We start from the raw sequence: 25952 nt of genomic DNA on the forward strand, positions 1-25952 counted from the left end.
TTGTCCCTTCATGCACATCAAATAGAAAATAGTGTCTTTACTACAACACTAAACAATTAAATGTATACGGCACACTGGAGACTGAATGTTTATTTTTTTCAGATTTAATTTTCTTCTTTCAAATGAGTCTTCAATACACACATACAATTTACAGTTTAAAAAAAACTCAAATCTATGTACAAACAGACTGAGCCCAGTCCTCTGTGCAGCAGGTTTGCAATAAAAAAAGCAACATGTTTGAGTGAATAAAAAGCCGGATTAAACAAAACATTAATGGTAATCTGCTGACCTTTGTACTTTGAAGAAAATACATTTGCAGTGACGCATTCCCTCCCATACACACATGACTGTACATAATCACAACAGTGAGTAGTCTATAACCTGCAGCAGGGGCCTGGTTTACACCTGTGTTTGTGTGGGCGCGTGTGTGTTTGTGTGTGTGTGCTGCCTTCAGTTCAGCCAGGTGGTGTTGAGCTGTGTCTGTTTCTTGATGCTCGTGTCCATCTTAAGGACCTCTCTGATCGCCATGGTAGCATAGGTTGACGGAGGCAGGGAGAATTCCATTCGCAGAGCCTGAAACTTCCCCTCTGTTCGGGGGAGAGGAAGGGAAACAAAAGAAAACAAATAAAGCAGCGGTTAAGATTTAAGAACAGCTGTAAACACATTCCAAATCTGGACAAGAAGAACTTCATCCAACATTCATATTGTTTTTAAACCCTGGTCTCTGCGTGACGCCAACTGACCTTTGTTGAAGACTGGAGCAGGTTTGTTGTCTAGTTTCTCCACATCACTATGCACCAGGGAGATCTTGGGGTCATCATACTGGATCACCTCCCTACACAATCACAAGAGCCACAGAAAACTAATTGACACAGGCACAAGGGTTTGCAATGATCGAACATCCTGGTGAGGAAACCGGTGCTCTTGTATTTCCTTGACCGTCTCAAAATGCAATGGGAAGAGCAACTCACCAGCTGACGTCACTGGGTCTGATGAGAATGCGTCGGTACGCTCCGGCGAGAGAGTAGTCCTTCACTCTGTGCCTCATGTTGTCGATGTCCAGCCCATCGACAGTCAGCATCTCTCTGTAGCCTTTACCCACTGAAGAAAGACACACAAGCCTTAACGCTCAACCAAAACATGTTTCCACCTCTTTCTTATAAATCTCTTTCACACATTTAAGGAGCCGTTTCTATTTAATTTTCTCCCTTTAAAGTGAAGTACAACTTATTTAAAAATCTGTGTCTTATTATGCACAACCAAACTCTTCATCTGTAAATCTTCTTTACCATGGTGAGTAGGATAGATGACGTCAAACCCAGGCAGCGGCATCACAATATCATGGATGGAGTGGCTCTCCGCCTCCTCTGCAGACAACACGTGTGCTGTGGCTGCACAGAAGAGTCGCACACATCAGACGGCTGCATATCCTTCACAACACCACAAACCTAACATGCACAACAACGTTTCCAGCTTATTTTTAAAGCCCAATACTCACTTCCTGTAAGCACCAGGTCTCCCTCCACAGCCTTCAGACCAAAGGCGTCGATTCTGCGGCTCACCATGGTGTTCCACATCACGCTCTGGTAGCTGTGGATGTACATCAGGCGGTTGTTACGAGGGATCTAGAGAGAGAGTGAACACGGTCATTAAGGAAGACGACTGCATGACATCATCTCTCACACACATTTTTCCTACTTGCAGATTGTGTGTCCAGTAAAAACATACACACTTTGAACATTCACTCATCAACTCAGTGGAGGTGATAAACGGAAAACCCACCAGGCTGAAGGCAGTGACGATGTTCTTCTTGCCGTACATGCTGAGGCCTCGCAGCAGCTGCCCCTCCACACAGCGCTTGTTGGGCAGCTTCCTCAGTGCCGCCTCGGGGTCCTGAGTCTTGGCCCACTCCTCCCTGGCACGAACTAAGAATTCTTTCTCCGCTGATGGATGTGAAAGACAACCAAACAAAGATACGGGAAATATTAGCAGAGGTACAATAAAAGCAATTGTTCAAATCTTTCAGCACGTTTCCTAACAGCTTACCTCCAGGGCGAGGCTTAAGGATCAAGTCCACCACCTCCTTCCAGTTGTTTTGCAGAATGGCCCTGGCACAGACACAAACAAAAACAGTTCATTAACATCTCGCTATAAACATTCCGCTTCATTTCCTCTTGCTCGTTTCCCTACGATGCAAACTCACTTGCCAACCTGCTGTGTGGGCACGGCTGTGGTGCCAAAGCGCTGCATGCCATAGTAGTTGATGAAGCCCATCGCCTTGAGGGAAGTCATGGCCTGATGGACCTGCTCACTCGTCCCCGAGATGTTCCTAAGAGACAAAGCTAAGCCGTTTCATTTTCCAAATCTATTTGATGCTACAGGCACGACCAGAGGGAAGAACAGGGAACGGGTGGGACACTGTGAACAATAACGACAGCGACGGAGACGCATCTGCTGACCTGATGACCACAGTGAAGTGGTTGCCCCTCAGCTCCCCCAGCTTGAGCGGGTGGTTTTTGTAACAGAAGTTTCCAACCTTGAGATTCACGAGGCATTTGTTGAGGTGAGCCAACCTCTCTGCTGTGATCCTGAGGGGGGAAAGGAAAAAGTTTGATAAATGAGTGTCCGGTGTGACAAGGAACACATATATAATAATAATAATAATAGCTGAACCACAAGAGATCAAAAACACCTCCAGCTAAACGACGTGCTGACAGCACGACACACTCACTTCAGCACGGCGATCTCCTGCACAGTGATGGCTCTCTTGTCTTTGGTTCCCATGTAGGAGAACATATTGGGTCTAAGCCTGGAAAGACAAGCATTGTTAACACGTAACGGACATAAACAGCCACCCCCACTGCATCGTGCAAACAGACGGATGATCTGTGACTATAAAGAAGAATAAACTACATTCAGACCTGAGAAACTTTGAAAGCAAATTGATGGCGTCCATGGTGTCCCTGTTCTCCTTGTACAGGGTGAAGTGACAGAAGCTGCCACGGTTTTTGGGCCAGAAGTGTTTCCTTGGAGCTTTTATTGAGACAGAAAAAAAGCAGAGAAATGAAACTAAGACAAAAGGCAGATCTACTTCTGCTCATTCTGTCAGCTTTGCAGATTCCTGAACATGGTTGCCTCTAGAAACATTAAACCTATGCTGACATTCACATTGAACTTCAGTAATTGGGGCTTTCGCCCCTTCATCTGTGCTGTGTGGAAGACTGGTTCTTACCTGCCGTTGTTTTGACCTCTATCCACCCAGAGAAGAGCAATAGGAGGATAGAATAGTGTTACTAAGAAAGAGACGCTTATGAATTGTGGGCCGTGCTGTCGGGTTGAGATCTGCATGCATGGATGTGTTCTGATGAAATGGGCAATGTGACACAGCTGGGGTCGGGCCCTGTTACAACTTCCATTAAGAAAGTCATTATGTGAATGATGTCATCTGATGGTGGGAGTTGTATTTGCATCTTGCATAACCACATGTCGTCGTCATCTGAACGCAGCCGGCATTGTGATCGAATCTTAGGCGGTGGGTCGTTACGCCATCAACCCTCCCTGCGTGTACAGGGGATGATCTTCATCCATTTAAAAGATAACAAAGCTTTTGTAATGGGCTGTCAAAGTCCACACTCCGGTGACAGGTCCCTCTTCATGGCAAGTCACAACTCCCACTCAAATAACTTTATGAATGAGAGGAGGCGGAACCACGAACGGCGAGATGGCGTGAGCCTTGAATGTGTCTCTGCTGTTTGCCTTAAAATTACACCTGGCTACTGACAAACTGATCACTATACCAGCCGGTCAAACCCTTACATCTCGTATTGACATGTATTCTCGTAACCCAGAACGCATGTTAATGCAAATTGTAAATGCAGCCTTAGAAACCCAATTTCAAGAAACCAGATGGCAATTTCTGTAGTTTCCCCTCTTGTCTTGAGCTTTTAATCATTAGCAATTACATAAAACTCAAAGAAACTTAAGACGAAAAAGAAATGCACTGAGGGTGGAAGTGCACAGTGATGAACATCTGGGCAGAATCATGCAGGTGTGTTGTCATGCGCAAGCACAAGTGCATGCAACTCCTATTCTCAATAGTAGTGATGTCTTAGAGTCCAGACATGACCACATGCAACGAGGTAGATCGAGTTAAGGTGAGGCGTGAGAGCTTGAGGAGACATTTAATCATGGTTGTGTTTTTCTAACTTAAATGAGAGCATAAGAAGTCTGCATTCTTTATTAATTCATATTTAATAATGATTGTATATGTGTCAGAGTGAAATCAGCCAGATCAGAAATTGTCCTTGCTGATATCTCGGTTTGGCTGGAATAAACAGGACATGCAGTCACACACTGGTGAAAAGAATCTCCCTAACTTTTGACATTTTCCCAGAGGAATTACATTTGTGCCGCTAGTATATCCTGTTTAAGTGTTTTCCATCCTCTATGCCTTCCACATACCTGCCAGAGCTCTCTTTCCAGCGACATGGTAGGCCACGATGAACCGGCAACCGTCCCTCTCTTCAGTCTTCGTCTCCAGCCCAGGAAACTCTGTCTTGATGGCTTTGTGGACCAGTGTCCGCTTCTCTTTCGTATCATCCACCACCTACAACAGTCCAGAAACACGTGCATATAGAAGTGTGTAAGTGTGTGAATATGTAAAGGTTTGATGCTTAAACCATGATGAGATTCCAACACGTTTGTCATCCTCGTTCCTTGCGTCTTGGGTGCTGGGTGAACATGAACTCACTTCAATGGAGACGTTGGACTCTTTATTCTTGTTGAGTTGCAGCTCCCCAAGCTGCAGTTTCTGCTCTGCGGTCAGCACATCTACTTCCTCTGAGTCCTGTTTAACCTCTGGGACGTCCTACAGACACATAGATGAAGGAAGTACACAACTTTTTGGAGAGCATTCAATAATTGTAAATCCAACTGATTTCATTGATTGTCTGTGGGAGGAAACGGACAATGAGGGAGTGAGCTCAAATTCCCCACTGTACACCAATCTTACCTCCTCCTGTGTGGGAACAGTAAGGTCATCTAAAACCACCGTCTTGCCTTGTTTGTTGATCTCGTGTACCACAAAATCGGAATACCTTAACATAAATAAGAGATCGATCGTTTAGAAATTATTCATTTAGCAGCAGTAAGCCAACTGTTAAAGACATAGAGGGACCCACCTTTCCTTCAGGACTCCAGAGAAGCCCTCATGGCTACTAACAAATCTCAGAATGCCCACGTCCAGCTCAGTGAGCCCGTGCTTCATCATATCAGCAAAGGTTTCGACCTCCTCCTCTCCATCACCTCCTTCGCCATCTGGCCCCTGCTCCTCCTCCTCCTCACCTCGGCCGCCATTGTCAGGATCAGCGTCCACCCTGGGTCTCTTTGTGGGTGCATCTCCCTTGCCCCCCTCCTCTTCTGGGCAGCCCCTCTTCTCTCCACCCTGGACTGGGACCACCAGGGGCTCTGCTTCTGCCATTGCAGCCAAGCTGTGGAGAGAAAGTAAACAGTACAACATCATTTTTACATTAGGTGTACTGTTTTGTTGATTCCACCAAATACCAAAGCAAATTACTTATAAGTGAAAACCTACTTGGCAATAAAAACTATTCGGATTTAGCTTGAACTTGAACTTTAATAAATGATATTAAATCCAAACCTCTGTATAGATCTAACGCATTGTTCCAGCCTGGTAGCTGTTAGATGTTATGTTATTTGATGAATGAACTCGGTGCCAATAACGCTGCTGACTTACTGTATATGTGACTGAGGAAACAATGGCGCTCTGTGGCTGTGGTAAACTCTCGCCCCTCTGCTGTTACACGCGTACAGAGATCCCTTCACGCATCCCAGGCTGAGCTTGACAAAGGCGCTGAAGTAAACGAGTAAACAACGAGTTAATGACACTTAGCTGAGCAGCGCTGACAACCTTAGCAAAGCTGCTAGCGTGTTAGCAATGTCAACAGTTACGCAGTTGGCGGGGGCTAATATAGCTTAGCAACGCCTGCACCGGAAGTAAGACGAATCCATGTTGTCGCTAACATAAAGGTACAAAAATTGCTTTGCATACCTGAGTGTACAAACTTTCAGGAGACCTCTGACTGCACCACACTCCAGCTTTCCACCACACGTGTGTGTATATGTGTGTGTGTCAATCCGGAAACAGTTCCTGTCCGAAAGCCCTCCCCCTACACACAATTAGCTAACCACCCGTCACTCATTTTATCAAAGAGTGTATTTTTACAGAAAAAAATGTTACATAAAACATTTTTAGACAAAATGCTGATCAATTTTTAAAAAAAACGTTAAGGGAGAATTTTACATTTTTTTGTACGCCCCATATCTGTCTGTTTCCTCGATGGATTTAGAAGAACTGAGCATGAATACATAGTTAATTTTTTATCGTGGAAACAACATCACCCGCGACTCGAAAAATGTAAACGCAACCTAGGACAAAACCAAGTTGAGAACTTGGCAACACAACCCCAGAATGCGCAAAGTCTCGCGGGAGTTGTTGCTGACAGTCGCGAACAGGTATACAAACAATCATGGAGCGCCGGCGCAAGCGTCTCCTCTGCGTTGCAGCTTTTGCGGCGGTGAAAATGCTCGAATGCGCGGAGAAACGACAAGCCAAACGACGTCGAGTGTGGAGGAAGACGTGGCTTGAGCGGTGGGCGCAGCGGGGACTTTACTCTCTGCACGGCGAGGCAGCGGTGAGTCAATCAAAACAAAGCAACACAGCTTAATTGACCCAAAACACACACGAGAGAAGCAGAACTCTTTGAAATAAAGTGTGTTCATTTATGTTATTTTCTTTGTGCTGACAGGCAGAGGACAGCCAGACTTTCCTGCGCTTTGTAAAAATGACCGGCGAAGACTTTCAGATGTTATTTATTAGAGTTGCACCCATGATTTCCAAACAAGACACCCAAATGCGAAAAGCCATCTCAGCAAAGGAGAGATTGTCACTGACCCGACGTTTTTTGGCAACAGGTATGTAATTGTGGATTGTGTTGTTATGGTTGTTGTTGTTTTTGTCTTCTTTTCATTGCTGTTGCTTTCTGTGTGTAGGCGAATCCTTTAAGTCCCTGAGCCACGAGTATAGAATGGGAGCCAGCACTGCAGCTGGGATTGTTATTGAGACATGTAAAGCCATCCACGAAGCCCTGAGAGTGTTTTTACAGGTATGACTAACTGTGTGTGTGTCCGTGTGTGTCCGTGTGTGTGTCTGTGTCTGTGTCTGTGTCTGTGTCTGTGTGTCTGTGTCTGTGTCTGTGTGTGTGTGTGTGTGTGTGTGTGTGTGTGTGTGTGTGTGTGTGTAAGGTAACACATCTACTGGTTCACATAAGGCTCTCTGCCTCCACCAGGTCCTTGTATTGTTAGAAACCTTTATTCCGTCTGTATTTGTAGACACCATCAACTGAGGCCGAGTGGCGAAAGGCAGCTGACGGGTTCCTTCAAAAGTGGCAATTCCCACATTGTCTTGGTGCCATTGATGGAAAACGCATCTCCATTCAGCCTCCAGGTTACAGTGGCAACACTCCTCACATTACTTCTGTCCCGATGATGGCCGTAGTGGATGCAAACTACAAGTTTCTCTACCTCAGTGCAGGCGCTCAGGCCAGTGCGTCAGAGACCGGGCTGTTTGCAGAGTCAGACTTCAGGAGAGCTCTAGACCGCCACCTGTTAAATCTCCCATCTGCACAAGTGCTCCCCAACTCAGACCTTGTTGTCCCTTACATGTTTGTGGGGGATGAAGGTTATCCTCTCCGCCTGGACGTCATGAAACCCTACCCATCAGTACAGATAGAACGCGACCACAGGGTGTTCAATTACCGCCTATCTCGGGCGTGCAGGGTTGCGGAAAATGCGTTTGGAATTTTAGCAAACCAGTGGAGGGTTTTCCGTTCTACAATTATGCTGCATCCCGATAAGGTGGTCAGCATCACCATGGCCGCTGTCTGTCTTCACAATTTCCTGCGAGGGCGACAGTCAGGCGCTTACCTGCCTGTGGGACTGGTGGACAGAGAGGATTCTGAGCACAGGCTGGTGGAGGGAACCTGGAGGAGTGAGGGGCTGGGAGCGATGCACCCCTGCCAAAGGGAAACGGAGCAGAGCCCGAATTTCCAGGCCATTCAACAACGCAATGCCCTCAAGCAATACTTCCTGTGTACTGCGGGCTTAGTGCCATGGCAGGAGGACTGCTAATGAAGCAGGAACTTGTTTATACTGTATATGAAGCTTTGATTTTCTATTGAGACTCTTTCACCATGCTCCTGTAAATAATAATAATGCAAGAAAGTAGAGCAGCAGAAGTGCAGTCAAACAAATTACCCATATATGTTTGTTTTGTTTTAATAGTTTAATAGTAGGCTACACTCCCACAATTTTATTAATTTCAAAGGTATAACTTCAAATGTAATGAAATTATAAGTTCTGAGCCTCGGACATTTGGAAATGAGCAAAAGCTGTAAATATTTCGATTATCTATGATCTTAAACTTTAACTCACAAGTTCCAAAGAATGTCAAGGCTCAGTGAAGCTATGTTAGCGTCTCTGAATTAGACGTTTCTGTGCCAGAATGACAGTATGACATATTGCTTTCTTTTTTAAATTTCTGAACATGTGGTTTTCATCCAACTTCTGGGTCCATCTTTGTATGTAAACGTGTTCTGGGTCACGATTCGGTTTGGAAAAAAAAAATAAAAAAGTCGAGCTAGCCAGGAGTCGAACCTAGAATCTTCTGATCCGTAGTCAGACGCGTTATCCATTGCGCCACTAGCCCGCTATTATCGGGTTCCCAGAACAGAGGTTTTGAAGGTGGACCATAATGAAGATTTGTATTTTTTAAGGTTGTTCTTTGATGTCGCGCTACACAAATGTGTGTTAACCACGACAAATCATTTCTCTACTTCGTTACTAACTATATATAAATTAGTTATATCCACATCAAAACACCGCTGCTTCCGGTTACGAAATTCTTTCACGGTTGAACTTCTGTCGCCTGTCAGGTTTCAACACTTCACACACCACTGTGACGCACGAAGTTCAGTGTGTGTCGCTCTAAAAAAGCTTATCATCGATCGGTCTGTATGGCTTTGTAATGGTGGGCGTAACGTGTTGACTTGCGTTTGAAATAGCGGGCAATGATTAACTTTCTTCTAGTATCTCGACCCAAAGAGGTTTAAAAGGAGAGATCGCGTCACTCTCCGCATTTCGACGAAGGGGACACCATGGACTTTCGTGTTACGCAAACTCTCTTCGTTGCATCCGTTTCATTTCTGCTTGTTTCTGCAGACCTCAACGGTGAGTAGAAGACAGTCACCGATGCAATGTGATAACGGAGAATTGAATTGATTGTAAACTCATTACGCAATGCACAGCAGAACTCTTTACCTCCAGATCTGTTATTTAAAATGTACCTGTTAAGATGGTTGAAACATGCCTGCTTAAAGTTGTTGAAGCTACGAACAGCCGCACACATTTGTCTCAGACCCAGAACCTTTCACCTACTTGTGTCCTACACTGTGTCTAAAGGTGAGATCACAAAGGGTTGGGTTGACCGGTTCACCAGACACTCCTTGGTTAAAAGCCTGTGCACACCCACGCATTCCACCCATATATCATAAAGGACAATTTCAAAATCATGTGTATTAACATTCATATTTAATTGGTCCTCCTTTGCTTTCTGCTAGATTTTGCATTCACGTTGGCTGACAGGACCTCTCACTCACTGACTTATCTGTCTATCTTGTTTCTGACTCGGCCATTGTATCCTTACAGGTCCAGTAGTCCATACAGAGCTTGGGAGCGTGAGAGGTGGGTATGTCAGTGTAAAGGGGAAGGAGACAGGGGTCCATGCCTTTCTAGGGGTTCCGTTTGCAAAGCCCCCTGTTGGACCTGCTCTGAGAATGGCCGCACCTCAGCCTGTAGAGGGATGGGAAGGAGTGAGGGATGCTACCAAGCAGCCACCCATGTAAGACTGTCATTCTAACAGTTGTATATTATAAATGATCTTAGGTTATTTACAGTCAATAACTTGTACAGTATATGACGCTCTCTCTTTTTAGTTGTGTTCAACATAGACCATTACTTCTGGAATTGGTGGACTCTCTCGGTGGAATGCAAGTTGATCTCCCGGACATATCAGAAGACTGCCTTTACCTCAACATCTACACACCTGCTAAGGCAGACCAAAACGCCAAGCTTCCAGTAGGTAGCTGTGCATGCAGGCTTGAGAAGAGGCTGCTCAGAACCACTATTTCACTTTAGATAAGGTCTTTGTTGATATTCCTCCAGGAGAAATGCATTTATTCAATTCTGAGTGGCAGCAGGTTTTCTTAACACATTCAATTTGAAGTAAGATTCATAATCATTTATAACTTTTTACCAAAGTTAAATCTATTTGGAATACTTGTGTGACACAATGGACTCTATGATTCATACAAAAGATTCAGTGTTGTCTTTGCCTGACCAGGTCATGGTTTGGATTCATGGTGGAGGATTTACGCTTGGCTCAGCCTCGATCTATGATGGCTCTGCCCTGGCTGCTTACCAGGATGTAGTTGTGGTTCTGATCCAGTATCGTTTAGGAATTATGGGCTTTATCAGGTAAAAGGCACAAGTCTCTACTTTCACTTAGAATGATAAACACACTGTATGTTCTAGGAGGTGGGGGAGAGGGTTCCAGTCAATATGGACTAACTTTAGTTTTTTCCTACTTAGTATCTGGTTTAAAAAGGAGCTCTTTTGAAATGTTTTTCAATTACGTAATACATAAATAAAGCTCAGATGGAAGCCTAAACTACGAGTGCAGCCAGATTCTTACCTGCAGTAGAAGCTAGAGGGGCCCAGTCCAGGGGCTGAATGCTCAGTGGCCAGACTCTGAAGCCAATAAAACAGATCTGATAATATCATTCTACATGCCAAAACAAATGTTACTTTTACCATGTAAATGTTTTCCTCACAGAGTTTTAATTGTCTATTCTCTCCAGCACTGATGATGAGCACATGTCAGGTAACTTTGGCCTGCTGGACCAGGTGGAAGCTCTGCGGTGGGTCCAGCAGCACATACACCATTTTGGAGGAGACCCAGGTTTAGTCACCATATTTGGCGAGTCTGCTGGCGGAGTAAGCGTATCTCTCCTGGTAAGAGTCTGTAGGTTTTTAAAGCTCGGACAAAGTCTAAAAATGGCACACGGATGTCAACTTCGGGTACTACATGGAAAATTCTACATTGCGTCTTAACAGCTTCTCTCACCGCTGTCTGATGGCCTCTTCCACCGGGCTATTGCTGAGAGTGGCACTGCTGCAATGGATGCAATTATTACAGATAATGCTCTGCCTCTGACAAAGGTTACTCATTGATTAATTTCGTTTTAAAACCCCAGAATTTCTTACACCACCGTATCACATTTGTTTTCCTCTTTGAAATGTATCATATTATTGTTTGTTCCCAGATGCTGGTAAATTTAACTGGCTGTAGCATGGAAAGCACAGAGGAGATGAGCAACTGCCTGAGAAACTTAGACCTCGATGCGCTTGTCCCTCTTACGTCGGTGAGATTTGATAAAGATTTGTAGCCTTGTTTTACAGAAATATTCTTCAATCTCAGTTAAAACATCATTTTAACAGAACTTTTCCGTGTTTTCAGGACTTAACACTAAGATTTCCTGTGAATATTGATGGACACTTCCTGAAAAAGCCTGTGGACGAGCTATTCCGTAATCACGAACTTCTCACGATACCCTTCATGACAGGTGTTAATGATGATGAAGGGGGATGGCTTCTTCCTAAAGTGAGTATACATGCAGAATTGGGTTTTACTTTCTGTGTTTAACATGTTAAACACAACTATGCTCCTCCCATAGTTCCTTGCTCCTCCAAACTGGACAGAGGGAATTGATGCGGAGGTGCTCCTACCCATCATAAGCATGTTCTTCCCTGATGTAAGACAAATACTTCCTTAAATATTGTGCACAAGAATTCATAGCTTCATCTTTCTCAAGCTTTTCAATTGACAGTGTGATGTGCATTTTCTTGTCTCTAGATAAGAGATGAAACAGTCAAAGAGATTGTGGCAGTGGAATATCTGGGAACTGGAGAGGATCGTGTGAAAAATCGAGATGGATTTACTGAGCTGTTGGGAGATGCACTCTTCAATATCCCAGCCATTAAGACTGCAAATGTCCACAGAGGTAGTCTGTTCAAAGAAGTTTGTGTAAACCTCACAAAGACTTGACTTCAGACTTATCCCACCAATTTGTTTACTACTAGATGCTGGTGCTCCTGTGTATCTGTATCAGTACAAGCATTCATCTAAATTCCTGCAAGCATTAAGGCCAAGCTTTGTTGGGAGTGACCACGGAGATGAGGTGTTTACAGTATTAGGATTCTGCTTCACAACTACTCATGTCACAATCCAGGGTAAGTACAATCACAGGATTTGTCTCATTTGTTGACTTGTCTCTTGAGTTTTTAGCGTACCGTTAAGTTTGACTAGATTGTCATCATTTTAGATCCATGTGACGAAGAGGATGCAGAGATAAGCAGAACCATGATGAGTTACTGGGGCAACTTTGCCCGTACAGGGTAGGAATTCGTCCCTTATTGTAGTTTATAGTATGAACTGTATAAGGCGAACTTGTTTAACAAGTACATATGTGTGCAGGTCTCCTAATGGGGACGGCCTTGTGCAGTGGCCAAAGTATGGAGCAGAAGAAGACTACCTGGCCATTGGTATAGAGCAGGTACCTGCTCAGCACCTGAAACAGGACCGCTTCATCTTCATGACTCAGACCCTCCCAGAGAAGATTCGCCAACATAAGGAGACAATGGAGCGTAGTGAGTTATAAAGCAGTCATCATCTGTCAGATTAAGACTGCAAGCACATACATATTGTATGTGTTTGCGGTGTGATCGTTTTCTCATGTCATTAATGAAACTTATTGCTAATGCTACCATGTCAGTTCTAGTTTTTTTCCAATGTTTGTCGCAGTACATGTTTGATAAATGGGGTCATGATGTGAAAGGCCTTCTTCTTATCATAGTTAGATGACAGAATTTATATTTGAGGTTTTGCCTCAAAGTATTTCCATTTCTGATTATAATGTTTATCCTTTAGTCCCTGTTTTTATTGTGTCATGTACAAAGGGCACCCATACAACACAAGACCTTTTAACATTTCTAGATAGACTTTGCCTCACCTGCCCTCAATACATTGGAAGTACATGTGACTTTGCCAACATACCAATATCCACTTCTGACACAAACAAACCTATTTTGCCATCTGTGTAAGTGGGTCTAACCCAGGTCTGCATCCCCCAGACACACATTTGTATGGACTGCTGTACTGTGTTTCTTGTCTTGACTACTATGTTGTTTTGAACCCTAATGAATGTAAAATTGAGGGCTTACTGTATATGTTTCACTGTCTTGTAGTATGAGGTGCTGTAGTGTGTTATACGATACATGAACCAAATTAAAGACACTCAAGTAAATGGAGCAGTGGTGGTAAAACTTTAGGGTGAGAAGAAATTTTTTTCCCATAACGCCTTTCTGGAGCTACAGCAGTGTGCTAAACACACGTGTTAGAACGAGTAGATCAAACAAAAAAGCTTGTTTTCTTTCACGTTGAACTTCTGTCGCCTGTCAGAGGCTTCAGTCTCACACACCACTGTGATGCACAAAGTTCAGTGTGGGTCGCTCCAAATAGGGTTATCATCAATTGGTCTGTATTGCAGGACCTCTCACTCACTGACTTATCTATCTATCTACTGTATCTATCCATCTTGTTTCTGACTCGGCCATTGTATCCTTACAGGTCCAGTAGTCCATACAGAGCTTGGGAGCGTGAGAGGTGGGTATGTCAGTGTAAAGGGGAAGGAGACAGGGGTCCATGCCTTTCTAGGGGTTCCGTTTGCAAAGCCCCCTGTTGGACCTGCTCTGAGAATGGCCGCACCTCAGCCTGTAGAGGGATGGGAAGGAGTGAGGGATGCTACCAAGCAGCCACCCATGTAAGACTGTCATTCTAACAGTTGTATATTATAAATGATCTTAGGTTATTTACAGTCAATAACTTGTACAGTATATGACGCTCTCTCTTTTTAGTTGTGTTCAACATAGACCATTTCTTGTGGAATTGGTGGACTCTCTCGGTGGAATGCAAGTTGATCTCCCGGACATATCAGAAGACTGCCTTTACCTCAACATCTACACACCTGCTAAGGCAGCCCAAGATGCCAAGCTTCCAGTAGGTAGCTGTGCATGCAGGCTTGAGAAGAGGCTGCTCAGAACCACTATTTCACTTTAGATAAGGTCTTTGTTGATATTCCTCCAGGAGAAATGTATTTATTCAATTCTGAGTGGCAGCAGGTTTTCTTAACACATTCAATTTGAAGTAAGATTCATAATCATTTATAACTTTTTACCAAAGTTAAATCTATTTGGAATACTTGTGTGACACAATGGACTCTATGATTCATACAAAAGATTCAGTGTTGTCTTTGCCTGACCAGGTCATGGTTTGGATTCATGGTGGAGGATTTACGCTTGGCTCAGCCTCGATCTATGATGGCTCTGCCCTGGCTGCTTACCAGGATGTAGTTGTGGTTCTGATCCAGTATCGTTTAGGAATTATGGGCTTTATCAGGTAAAAGGCACAAGTCTCTACTTTCACTTAGAATGATAAACACACTGTATGTTCTAGGAGGTGGGGGAGAGGGTTCCAGTCAATAATGACTAACTTTAGTTTTTTTCTTACTCAGTATCTGGTTCAAACAAGGCCCTTTTGAAATGTTTTTCAATTACGTAATACATAAATAAAGCTCAGATGGAAGCCTAAACTACGAGTACAGCCAGATTCTTACCTGCAGTAGAAGCTAGAGGGGCCCAGTCCAGGGGCTGAATGCTCAGTGGCCAGACTCTGGAGCCAATAAAACAGATCTGATAATATCATTCTACATGCCAAAACAAATGTTACTTTTACCATGTAAATGTTTTCCTCACAGAGTTTTAATTGTCTATTCTGTCCAGCACTGATGATGAGCACATGTCAGGTAACTTTGGCCTGCTGGACCAGGTGGAAGCTCTGCGGTGGGTCCAGCAGCACATACACCATTTTGGAGGAGACCCAGGTTTAGTCACCATATTTGGCGAGTCTGCTGGCGGAGTAAGCGTATCTCTCCTGGTAAGAGTCTGTAGGTTTTTAAAGCTCGGACAAAGTCTAAAAATGGCACACGGATGTCAACTTCGGGTACTACATGGAAAATTCTACATTGCGTCTTAACAGCTTCTCTCACCGCTGTCTGATGGCCTCTTCCACCGTGCTATTGCTGAGAGTGGCACTGCTGCAATGGATGCACTTATTACAGATAATGCTCTGCCTCTGACAAAGGTTACTCATTGATTAATTTCGTTTTAAAACCCCAGAATTTCTTACACCACCGTATCACATTTGTTTTCCTCTTTGAAATGTATCATATTATTGTTTGTTCCCAGATGCTGGTAAATTTAACTGGCTGTAGCATGGAAAGCACAGAGGAGATGAGCAACTGCCTGAGAAACTTAGACCTCGATGCGCTTGTCCCTCTTACGTCGGTGAGATTTGATAAAGATTTGTAGCCTTGTTTTACAGAAATATTCTTCAATCTCAGTTAAAACATCATTTTAACAGAACTTTTCCGTGTTTTCAGGACTTAACACTAAGATTTCCTGTGAATATTGATGGACACTTCCTGAAAAAGCCTGTGGACGAGCTATTCCGTAATCACGAACTTCTCACGATACCCTTCATGACAGGTGTTAATGATGATGAAGGGGGATGGCTTCTTCCTAAAGTGAGTATACATGCAGAATTGGGTTTTACTTTCTGTGTTTAACATGTTAAACACAACTATGCTCCTCCCATAGTTCTTTGCTCCTCCAAACTGGACAGAGGGAATTGATGCGGAGGTGCTCCTACCCATTATAAGCATGTTCTTCCCTGATGTAAGACAAATACTTCCTTAAATATTGTGCACAGGAATCCATAGCTTCATCTTTCTCAAGCTTTTCTATTGACAGTGTGATGTGCATTTTCTTGTCTCTAGATAAGAGATGAAACAGTCAAAGAGATTGTGGCAGTGGAATATCTGGGAACTGGAGAGGATCGTGTGAAAAATCGAGATGGATTTACTGAGCTGTTGGGAGATGCACTCTTCAATATCCCAGCCATTAAGACTGCAAATGTCCACAGAGGTAGTCTGTTCAAAGAAGTTTGTGTAAACCTCACAAAGACTTGACTTCAGACTTATCCCACCAATTTGTTTACTACTAGATGCTGGTGCTCCTGTGTATCTGTATCAGTACAAGCATTCATCTAAATTCCTGCAAGCATTAAGGCCAAGCTTTGTTGGGAGTGACCACGGAGATGAGGTGTTTACAGTATTAGGATTCTGCTTCACAACTACTCATGTCACAATCCAGGGTAAGTACAATCACAGGATTTGTCTCATTTGTTGACTTGTCTCTTGAGTTTTTAGCGTACCGTTAAGTTTGACTAGATTGTCATCATTTTAGATCTATGTGACGAAGAGGATGCAGAGATAAGCAGAACCATGATGAGTTACTGGGGCAACTTTGCCCGTACAGGGTAGGAATTCATCCCTTATTGTAGTTTATAGTATGAACTGTATAAGGCGAACTTGTTTAACAAGTACATATGTGTGCAGGTCTCCTAATGGGGACGGCCTTGTGCAGTGGCCAAAGTATGGAGCAGAAGAAGACTACCTGGCCATTGGTATAGAGCAGGTACCTGCTCAGCACCTGAAACAGGACCGCTTCATCTTCATGACTCAGACCCTCCCAGAGAAGATTCGCCAACATAAGGAGACAATGGAGCGTAGTGAGTTATAAAGCAGTCATCATCTGTCAGATTAAGACTGCAAGCACATACATATTGTATGTGTTTGCGGTGTGATCGTTTTCTCATGTCATTAATGAAACTTATTGCTAATGCTACCATGTCAGTTCTAGTTTTTTTCCAATGTTTGTCGCAGTACATGTTTGATAAATGGGGTCATGATGTGAAAGGCCTTCTTCTTATCATAGTTAGATGACAGAATTTATATTTGAGGTTTTGCCTCAAAGTATTTCCATTTCTGATTATAATGTTTATCCTTTAGTCCCTGTTTTTATTGTGTCATGTACAAAGGGCACCCATACAACACAAGACCTTTTAACATTTCTAGATAGACTTTGCCTAACCTGCCCTCAATACATTGGAAGTACATGTGACTTTGCCAACATACCAATACCCACTTCTGACACAAACAAACCTATTTTGCCATCTGTGTAAGTGGGTCTAACCCAGGTCTGCATCCCCCAGACACACATTTGTATGGACTGCTGTACTGTGTTTCTTGTCTTGACTACTATGTTGTTTTGAACCCTAATGAATGTAAAATTGAAGGCTTACTGTATATGTTTCACTGTCTTGTAGTATGAGGTGCTGTAGTGTGTTATACGATACATGAACCAAATTAAAGACACTCAAGTAAATGGAGTAGTGGTGGTAATACTTTAGGGTGAGAAGAAATTTTTTTCCCATGACGCCTTTCTGGAGCTACAGCAGTGTGCTAAACACACGTGTTAGAACGAGTAGATCAAACAAAAAAGCTTGTTTTCTTTCACGTTGAACTTCTGTCGCCTGTCAGAGGCTTCAGTCTCACACACCACTGTGATGCACAAAGTTCAGTGTGGGTCGCTCCAAATAGGGTTATCATCAATTGGTCTGTATTGCAGGACCTCTCACTCACTGACTTATCTATCTATCTACTGTATCTATCCATCTTGTTTCTGACTCGGCCATTGTATCCTTACAGGTCCAGTAGTCCATACAGAGCTTGGGAGCGTGAGAGGTGGGTATGTCAGTGTAAAGGGGAAGGAGACAGGGGTCCATGCCTTTCTAGGGGTTCCGTTTGCAAAGCCCCCTGTTGGACCTGCTCTGAGAATGGCCGCACCTCAGCCTGTAGAGGGATGGGAAGGAGTGAGGGATGCTACCAAGCAGCCACCCATGTAAGACTGTCATTCTAACAGTTGTATATTATAAATGATCTTAGGTTATTTACAGTCAATAACTTGTACAGTATATGACGCTCTCTCTTTTTAGTTGTGTTCAACATAGACCATTTCTTGTGGAATTGGTGGACTCTCTCGGTGGAATGCAAGTTGATCTCCCGGACATATCAGAAGACTGCCTTTACCTCAACATCTACACACCTGCTAAGGCAGCCCAAGATGCCAAGCTTCCAGTAGGTAGCTGTGCATGCAGGCTTGAGAAGAGGCTGCTCAGAACCACTATTTCACTTTAGATAAGGTCTTTGTTGATATTCCTCCAGGAGAAATGTATTTATTCAATTCTGAGTGGCAGCAGGTTTTCTTAACACATTCAATTTGAAGTAAGATTCATAATCATTTATAACTTTTTACCAAAGTTAAATCTATTTGGAATACTTGTGTGACACAATCGACTCTATGATTCATACAAAAGATTCAGTGTTGTCTTTGCCTGACCAGGTCATGGTTTGGATTCATGGTGGAGGATTTACGCTTGGCTCAGCCTCGATCTATGATGGCTCTGCCCTGGCTGCTTACCAGGATGTAGTTGTGGTTCTGATCCAGTATCGTTTAGGAATTATGGGCTTTATCAGGTAAATGGCACAAGTCTCTACTTTCACTTAGAATGATAAACACACTGTATGTTCTAGGAGGTGGGGGAGAGGGTTCCAGTCAATAATGACTAACTTTAGTTTTTTTCTTACTCAGTATCTGGTTCAAACAAGGCCCTTTTGAAATGTTTTTCAATTACGTAATACATAAATAAAGCTCAGATGGAAGCCTAAACTACGAGTACAGCCAGATTCTTACCTGCAGTAGAAGCTAGAGGGGCCCAGTCCAGGGGCTGAATGCTCAGTGGCCAGACTCTGGAGCCAATAAAACAGATCTGATAATATCATTCTACATGCCAAAACAAATGTTACTTTTACCATGTAAATGTTTTCCTCACAGAGTTTTAATTGTCTATTCTGTCCAGCACTGATGATGAGCACATGTCAGGTAACTTTGGCCTGCTGGACCAGGTGGAAGCTCTGCGGTGGGTCCAGCAGCACATACACCATTTTGGAGGAGACCCAGGTTTAGTCACCATATTTGGCGAGTCTGCTGGCGGAGTAAGCGTATCTCTCCTGGTAAGAGTCTGTAGGTTTTTAAAGCTCGGACAAAGTCTAAAAATGGCACACGGATGTCAACTTCGGGTACTACATGGAAAATTCTACATTGCGTCTTAACAGCTTCTCTCACCGCTGTCTGATGGCCTCTTCCACCGGGCTATTGCTGAGAGTGGCACTGCTGCAATGGATGCAATTATTACAGATAATGCTCTGCCTCTGACAAAGGTTACTCATTGATTAATTTCGTTTTAAAACCCCAGAATTTCTTACACCACCGTATCACATTTGTTTTCCTCTTTGAAATGTATCATATTATTGTTTGTTCCCAGATGCTGGTAAATTTAACTGGCTGTAGCATGGAAAGCACAGAGGAGATGAGCAACTGCCTGAGAAACTTAGACCTCGATGCGCTTGTCCCTCTTACGTCGGTGAGATTTGATAAAGATTTGTAGCCTTGTTTTACAGAAATATTCTTCAATCTCAGTTAAAACATCATTTTAACAGAACTTTTCCGTGTTTTCAGGACTTAACACTAAGATTTCCTGTGAATATTGATGGACACTTCCTGAAAAAGCCTGTGGACGAGCTATTCCGTAATCACGAACTTCTCACGATACCCTTCATGACAGGTGTTAATGATGATGAAGGGGGATGGCTTCTTCCTAAAGTGAGTATACATGCAGAATTGGGTTTTACTTTCTGTGTTTAACATGTTAAACACAACTATGCTCCTCCCATAGTTCTTTGCTCCTCCAAACTGGACAGAGGGAATTGATGCGGAGGTGCTCCTACCCATTATAAGCATGTTCTTCCCTGATGTAAGACAAATACTTCCTTAAATATTGTGCACAGGAATCCATAGCTTCATCTTTCTCAAGCTTTTCTATTGACAGTGTGATGTGCATTTTCTTGTCTCTAGATAAGAGATGAAACAGTCAAAGAGATTGTGGCAGTGGAATATCTGGGAACTGGAGAGGATCGTGTGAAAAATCGAGATGGATTTACTGAGCTGTTGGGAGATGCACTCTTCAATATCCCAGCCATTAAGACTGCAAATGTCCACAGAGGTAGTCTGTTCAAAGAAGTTTGTGTAAACCTCACAAAGACTTGACTTCAGACTTATCCCACCAATTTGTTTACTACTAGATGCTGGTGCTCCTGTGTATCTGTATCAGTACAAGCATTCATCTAAATTCCTGCAAGCATTAAGGCCAAGCTTTGTTGGGAGTGACCACGGAGATGAGGTGTTTACAGTATTAGGATTCTGCTTCACAACTACTCATGTCACAATCCAGGGTAAGTACAATCACAGGATTTGTCTCATTTGTTGACTTGTCTCTTGAGTTTTTAGCGTACCGTTAAGTTTGACTAGATTGTCATCATTTTAGATCCATGTGACGAAGAGGATGCAGAGATAAGCAGAACCATGATGAGTTACTGGGGCAACTTTGCCCGTACAGGGTAGGAATTCGTCCCTTATTGTAGTTTATAGTATGAACTGTATAAGGCGAACTTGTTTAACAAGTACATATGTGTGCAGGTCTCCTAATGGGGACGGCCTTGTGCAGTGGCCAAAGTATGGAGCAGAAGAAGACTACCTGGCCATTGGTATAGAGCAGGTACCTGCTCAGCACCTGAAACAGGACCGCTTCATCTTCATGACTCAGACCCTCCCAGAGAAGATTCGCCAACATAAGGAGACAATGGAGCGTAGTGAGTTATAAAGCAGTCATCATCTGTCAGATTAAGACTGCAAGCACATACATATTGTATGTGTTTGCGGTGTGATCGTTTTCTCATGTCATTAATGAAACTAACTGCTAATGCTACCATGTCAGTTCTAGTTTTTTTCCAATGTTTGTCGCAGTACATGTTTGATAAATGGGGTCATGATGTGAAAGGCCTTCTTCTTATCATAGTTAGATGACAGAATTTATATTTGAGGTTTTGCCTCAAAGTATTTCCATTTCTGATTATAATGTTTATCCTTTAGTCCCTGTTTCTATTGTGTCATGTACAAAGGGCACCCATACAACACAAGACCTTTTAACATTTCTAGATAGACTTTGCCTAACCTGCCCTCAATACATTGGAAGTACATGTGACTTTGCCAACATACCAATACCCACTTCTGACACAAACAAACCTATTTTGCCATCTGTGTAAATGGGTCTAACCCAGGTCTGCATCCCCCAGACACACATTTGTATGGACTGCTGTACTGTGTTTCTTGTCTTGACTACTATGTTGTTTTGAACCCTAATGAATGTAAAATTGAAGGCTTACTGTATATGTTTCACTGTCTTGTAGTATGAGGTGCTGTAGTGTGTTATACGATACATGAACCAAATTAAAGACACTCAAGTAAATGGAGCAGTGGTGGTAATACTTTAGGGTGAGAAGAAATTTTTTTCCCATGACGCCTTTCTAGAGCTACAGCAGTGTGCTAAACACACGTGTTAGAACGAGTAGATCAAACAAAAAAGCTTGTTTTCTTTCACGTTGAACTTCTGTCGCCTGTCAGAGGCTTCAGTCTCACACACCACTGTGATGCACAAAGTTCAGTGTGGGTCGCTCCAAATAGGGTTATCATCAATTGGTCTGTATTGCAGGACCTCTCACTCACTGACTTATCTATCTATCTACTGTATCTATCCATCTTGTTTCTGACTCGGCCATTGTATCCTTACAGGTCCAGTAGTCCATACAGAGCTTGGGAGCGTGAGAGGTGGGTATGTCAGTGTAAAGGGGAAGGAGACAGGGGTCCATGCCTTTCTAGGGGTTCCGTTTGCAAAGCCCCCTGTTGGTCCTGCTCTGAGAATGGCCGCACCTCAGCCTGTAGAGGGATGGGAAGGAGTGAGGGATGCTACCAAGCAGCCACCCATGTAAGACTGTCATTCTAACAGTTGTATATTATAAATGATCTTAGGTTATTTACAGTCAATAACTTGTACAGTATATGACGCTCTCTCTTTTTAGTTGTGTTCAACATAGACCATTTCTTGTGGAATTGGTGGACTCTCTCGGTGGAATGCAAGTTGATCTCCCGGACATATCAGAAGACTGCCTTTACCTCAACATCTACACACCTGCTAAGGCAGCCCAAGATGCCAAGCTTCCAGTAAGTAGCTGTGCATGCAGGCTTGAGAAGAGGCTGCTCAGAACCACTATTTCACTTTAGATAAGGTCTTTGTTGATATTCCTCCAGGAGAAATGCATTTATTCAATTCTGAGTGGCAACAGGCTATCTTAACAAATTCAAATTGAAGTAAGATTCATAATCATTTATAATTTTTCACCAGAGTTTAAATCTATTTGGAATACTTGTGTGACACAATGGACTCTATGATTCATACAAAAGATTCAGTGTTGTCTTTGCCTGACCAGGTCATGGTTTGGATTCATGGTGGAGGATTTACGCTTGGCTCAGCCTCGATCTATGATGGCTCTGCCCTGGCTGCTTACCAGGATGTAGTTGTGGTTCTGATCCAGTATCGTTTAGGAGTTATGGGCTTTATCAGGTAAATGGCACAAGTCTCTACTTTCACTTAGAATGATAAACACACTGTATGTTCTAGGAGGTGGGGGAGAGGGTTCCAGTCAATATGGACTAACTTTAGTTTTTTTCTTACTCAGTATCTGGTTCAAACAAGGCCCTTTTGAAATGTTTTTCAATTACGTAATACATAAATAAAGCTCAGATGGAAGCCTAAACTACGAGTACAGCCAGATTCTTACCTGCAGTAGAAGCTAGAGGGGCCCAGTCCAGGGGCTGAATGCTCAGTGGCCAGACTCTGGAGCCAATAAAACAGATCTGATAATATCATTCTACATGCCAAAACAAATGTTACTTTTACCATGTAAATGTTTTCCTCACAGAGTTTTAATTGTCTATTCTGTCCAGCACTGATGATGAGCACATGTCAGGTAACTTTGGCCTGCTGGACCAGGTGGAAGCTCTGCGGTGGGTCCAGCAGCACATACACCATTTTGGAGGAGACCCAGGTTTAGTCACCATATTTGGCGAGTCTGCTGGCGGAGTAAGCGTATCTCTCCTGGTAAGAGTCTGTAGGTTTTTAAAGCTCGGACAAAGTCTAAAAATGGCACACGGATGTCAACTTCGGGTACTACATGGAAAATTCTACATTGCGTCTTAACAGCTTCTCTCACCGCTGTCTGATGGCCTCTTCCACCGGGCTATTGCTGAGAGTGGCACTGCTGCAATGGATGCAATTATTACAGATAATGCTCTGCCTCTGACAAAGGTTACTCATTGATTAATTTCGTTTTAAAACCCCAGAATTTCTTACACCACCGTATCACATTTGTTTTCCTCTTTGAAATGTATCATATTATTGTTTGTTCCCAGATGCTGGTAAATTTAACTGGCTGTAGCATGGAAAGCACAGAGGAGATGAGCAACTGCCTGAGAAACTTAGACCTCGATGCGCTTGTCCCTCTTACGTCGGTGAGATTTGATAAAGATTTGTAGCCTTGTTTTACAGAAATATTCTTCAATCTCAGTTAAAACATCATTTTAACAGAACTTTTCCGTGTTTTCAGGACTTAACACTAAGATTTCCTGTGAATATTGATGGACACTTCCTGAAAAAGCCTGTGGACGAGCTATTCCGTAATCACGAACTTCTCACGATACCCTTCATGACAGGTGTTAATGATGATGAAGGGGGATGGCTTATCACTAAAGTGAGTATACATGCAGAATTGTGTTTTACTTTCTGTGTTTAACATGTTAAACACAAGTATGCTCCTCCCATAGTTCTTTGCTCCTCCAAACTGGACAGAGGGAATTGATGCGGAGGTGCTCCTACCCATCATAAGCATGTTCTTCCCTGATGTAAGACAAATACTTCCTTAAATATTGTGCACAGGAATCCATAGCTTCATCTTTCTCAAGCTTTTCTATTGACAGTGTGATGTGCATTGTCTTGTCTCTAGATAAGAGATGAAACAGTCAAAGAGATTGTGGCAGTGGAATATCTGGGAACTGGAGAGGATCGTGTGAAAAATCGAGATGGATTTACTGAGCTGTTGGGAGATGCACTCGTCAATATCCCAGCCATTAAGACTGCAAATGTCCACAGAGGTAGTCTGTTCAAAGAAGTTTGTGTAAACCTCACAAAGACTTGACTTCAGACTTATCCCACCAATTTGTTTACTACTAGATGCTGGTGCTCCTGTGTATCTGTATCAGTACAAGCATTCATCTAAATTCCTGCAAGCATTTAGGCCAAGCTTTGTTGGGAGTGACCACGGAGATGAGGTGTTTACAGTATTAGGATTCTGCTTCACAACTACTCATGTCACAATCCAGGGTAAGTACAATCACAGGATTTGTCTCATTAGTTGACTTGTCTCTTGAGTTTTTAGTGTGCCGTTAACTTTGACTAGATTGTCATCATTTTAGATCCATGTGACGAAGAGGATGCAGAGATAAGCAGAACCATGATGAGTTACTGGGGCAACTTTGCCCGTACAGGGTAGGAATTCATCCCTTATTGTAGTTTATAGCATATACTGTATATGGCAAACTTGTTTAACAAGTACATATGTGTGCAGGTCTCCTAATGGGGACGGCCTTGTGCAGTGGCCAAAGTATGGAGCAGAAGAAGACTACCTGGCCATTGGTATAGAGCAGGTACCTGCTCAGCACCTGAAACAGGACCGCTTCATCTTCATGACTCAGACCCTTCCAGAGAAGATTCGCCAACATAAGGAGAGAAAGGAGCGCAGCGAGTTATAAAGCATCTTCTGTCAGTTCCATCAGCATGTAATTCCTTCCATCATTAAAGTCAGCCACAGTACCCACTGTATGTCATCAGGGAGAGATGAGGAAGAACAGATCATTGAGCTGAGTTGAGCCGTGTTTACTTAACAGACACATCTAACCTTAGTTTAAAATCTATTCAAGGTCCAAATACAACACAATTATTACACACCACACACACACAAACACACTTAGAGCAGAAGTGAAAAAGTGTAATGATAATGATGCATTTTTATAAGAATTTAAAAGGGAGTGTTTTAAAGAGAAATTTTGTTCTTTGAGCTTAACAAATTGAACAAAAATGATAGGCTTTGGGCACAGTTGGACTCGGGATTTATATAATAAATATACATTACACACATACATATTGTATGTGTTTGCGGTGTGATTGTTTTCTCATGACATTAATGAAACTTATTGCTAATGCGACCATGTCAGTTCTAGTTTTTGTTTGAATGTTTGAATGTTTGATAAATGGGGTCATGATGTGAAAGGCCTTCTTATCATAGTTAAATTAAGCTTTTAAAGTATTTCCATTTCTGATTAAATTTTTTATCCTTTATGTCTCTGTTTTTACTGTATCATGTACAAAGGGCACCCATACAACACAAGACCTTTTAACATTTCTAGATAAACTTTGCCTCATCCGCCCGCCATTCAGTGTGAAGTACATGTGACTTAGCCAACATACTAATACCCACTTCCCACACAAACAAACCCATTTTTGCCATTCATGTAAGTTGGTCTAACCCAGAATGTTGTATGTACTGCTGTACTGTGCTTCTTGGCTTTACTACTATGTTGTTTTGAACCCTAATGAATGTAAATTGTCACTGTCTCACTGTCTTGTAGTTTGAGGTGCTGTTGTGTGTTAAAGGATACATGAACCAAAGTCAAGGCACTCAAGTAAAAGGAGCAGTGGAGGTAATACTTTAGGGTGAGAAGACAATTTATTC

The 25952-nt window shown here is 42.9% G+C and overlaps 3 protein-coding genes and 1 non-coding gene across 5 annotated transcripts; 2 read left to right on the top strand and 2 right to left on the bottom strand.

Moving 5' to 3' along the window:
- Window positions 1-86: 86 nt before the first annotated feature.
- Window positions 87-6193, bottom strand: pus7 (pseudouridine synthase 7). Of its 2 annotated transcripts, XM_076140737.1 has the most exons (17): window positions 6071-6179; window positions 5756-5872; window positions 5181-5489; window positions 5012-5096; window positions 4751-4867; window positions 4462-4606; window positions 2922-3033; window positions 2732-2809; window positions 2460-2588; window positions 2204-2329; window positions 2047-2108; window positions 1783-1943; window positions 1499-1625; window positions 1290-1391; window positions 972-1101; window positions 744-835; window positions 87-587 (listed from the first exon to the last, which is right to left on the bottom strand). In XM_076140737.1, the coding sequence occupies exons 3-17, from the start codon at window positions 5477-5479 to the stop codon at window positions 451-453; spliced, it is 1902 nt and encodes a 633-aa protein (XP_075996852.1). In that variant the 5' UTR covers window positions 5480-5489; window positions 5756-5872; window positions 6071-6179; the 3' UTR covers window positions 87-450. The 2 variants fall into 2 exon arrangements, with proteins under 2 accessions (XP_075996852.1, XP_075996853.1); XM_076140738.1 differs by lacking the exon at window positions 5756-5872 and having other exon boundaries at window positions 6071-6193.
- A 316-nt stretch (window positions 6194-6509) lies between these two features.
- LOC142990849 (uncharacterized) lies at window positions 6510-8912 on the top strand. The gene is made up of 4 exons (XM_076140743.1): window positions 6510-6713; window positions 6828-6993; window positions 7072-7184; window positions 7411-8912. The coding sequence occupies exons 1-4, from the start codon at window positions 6549-6551 to the stop codon at window positions 8206-8208; spliced, it is 1242 nt and encodes a 413-aa protein (XP_075996858.1). The 5' UTR covers window positions 6510-6548; the 3' UTR covers window positions 8209-8912.
- On the bottom strand, window positions 8713-8785 carry trnar-acg (transfer RNA arginine (anticodon ACG)). Its single transcript has one exon. It is a non-coding gene; the product is annotated as a tRNA-Arg (tRNA).
- Window positions 8913-9033: 121 nt separating the features above from the next.
- On the top strand, window positions 9034-25926 carry ces2b (carboxylesterase 2b). Its single transcript, XM_076140731.1, has 49 exons — window positions 9034-9306; window positions 9784-9976; window positions 10071-10212; window positions 10478-10611; window positions 10995-11148; window positions 11251-11355; window positions 11460-11558; window positions 11654-11797; window positions 11871-11948; window positions 12050-12197; window positions 12277-12426; window positions 12519-12591; window positions 12671-12843; window positions 13823-14015; window positions 14110-14251; window positions 14517-14650; window positions 15034-15187; window positions 15290-15394; window positions 15499-15597; window positions 15693-15836; window positions 15910-15987; window positions 16089-16236; window positions 16316-16465; window positions 16558-16630; window positions 16710-16882; window positions 17862-18054; window positions 18149-18290; window positions 18556-18689; window positions 19073-19226; window positions 19329-19433; window positions 19538-19636; window positions 19732-19875; window positions 19949-20026; window positions 20128-20275; window positions 20355-20504; window positions 20597-20669; window positions 20749-20921; window positions 21901-22093; window positions 22188-22329; window positions 22596-22729; window positions 23113-23266; window positions 23369-23473; window positions 23578-23676; window positions 23772-23915; window positions 23989-24066; window positions 24168-24315; window positions 24395-24544; window positions 24637-24709; window positions 24789-25926. Exons 1-49 carry the CDS (start codon window positions 9234-9236, stop codon window positions 24970-24972), a joined length of 6456 nt encoding a protein of 2151 aa, XP_075996846.1. The 5' UTR covers window positions 9034-9233; the 3' UTR covers window positions 24973-25926.
- The last annotated feature ends 26 nt before the right edge of the window (window positions 25927-25952 follow it).

Source organism: Genypterus blacodes, unplaced genomic scaffold (assembly GCF_046128005.1).
Source record: "Genypterus blacodes isolate CSIRO-AG114 ecotype Tasmania unplaced genomic scaffold, CSIRO-AGI_Gbla_v1 ptg000015l_1, whole genome shotgun sequence".
In the NCBI taxonomy this organism is placed as follows: domain Eukaryota; kingdom Metazoa; phylum Chordata; class Actinopteri; order Ophidiiformes; family Ophidiidae; genus Genypterus; species Genypterus blacodes.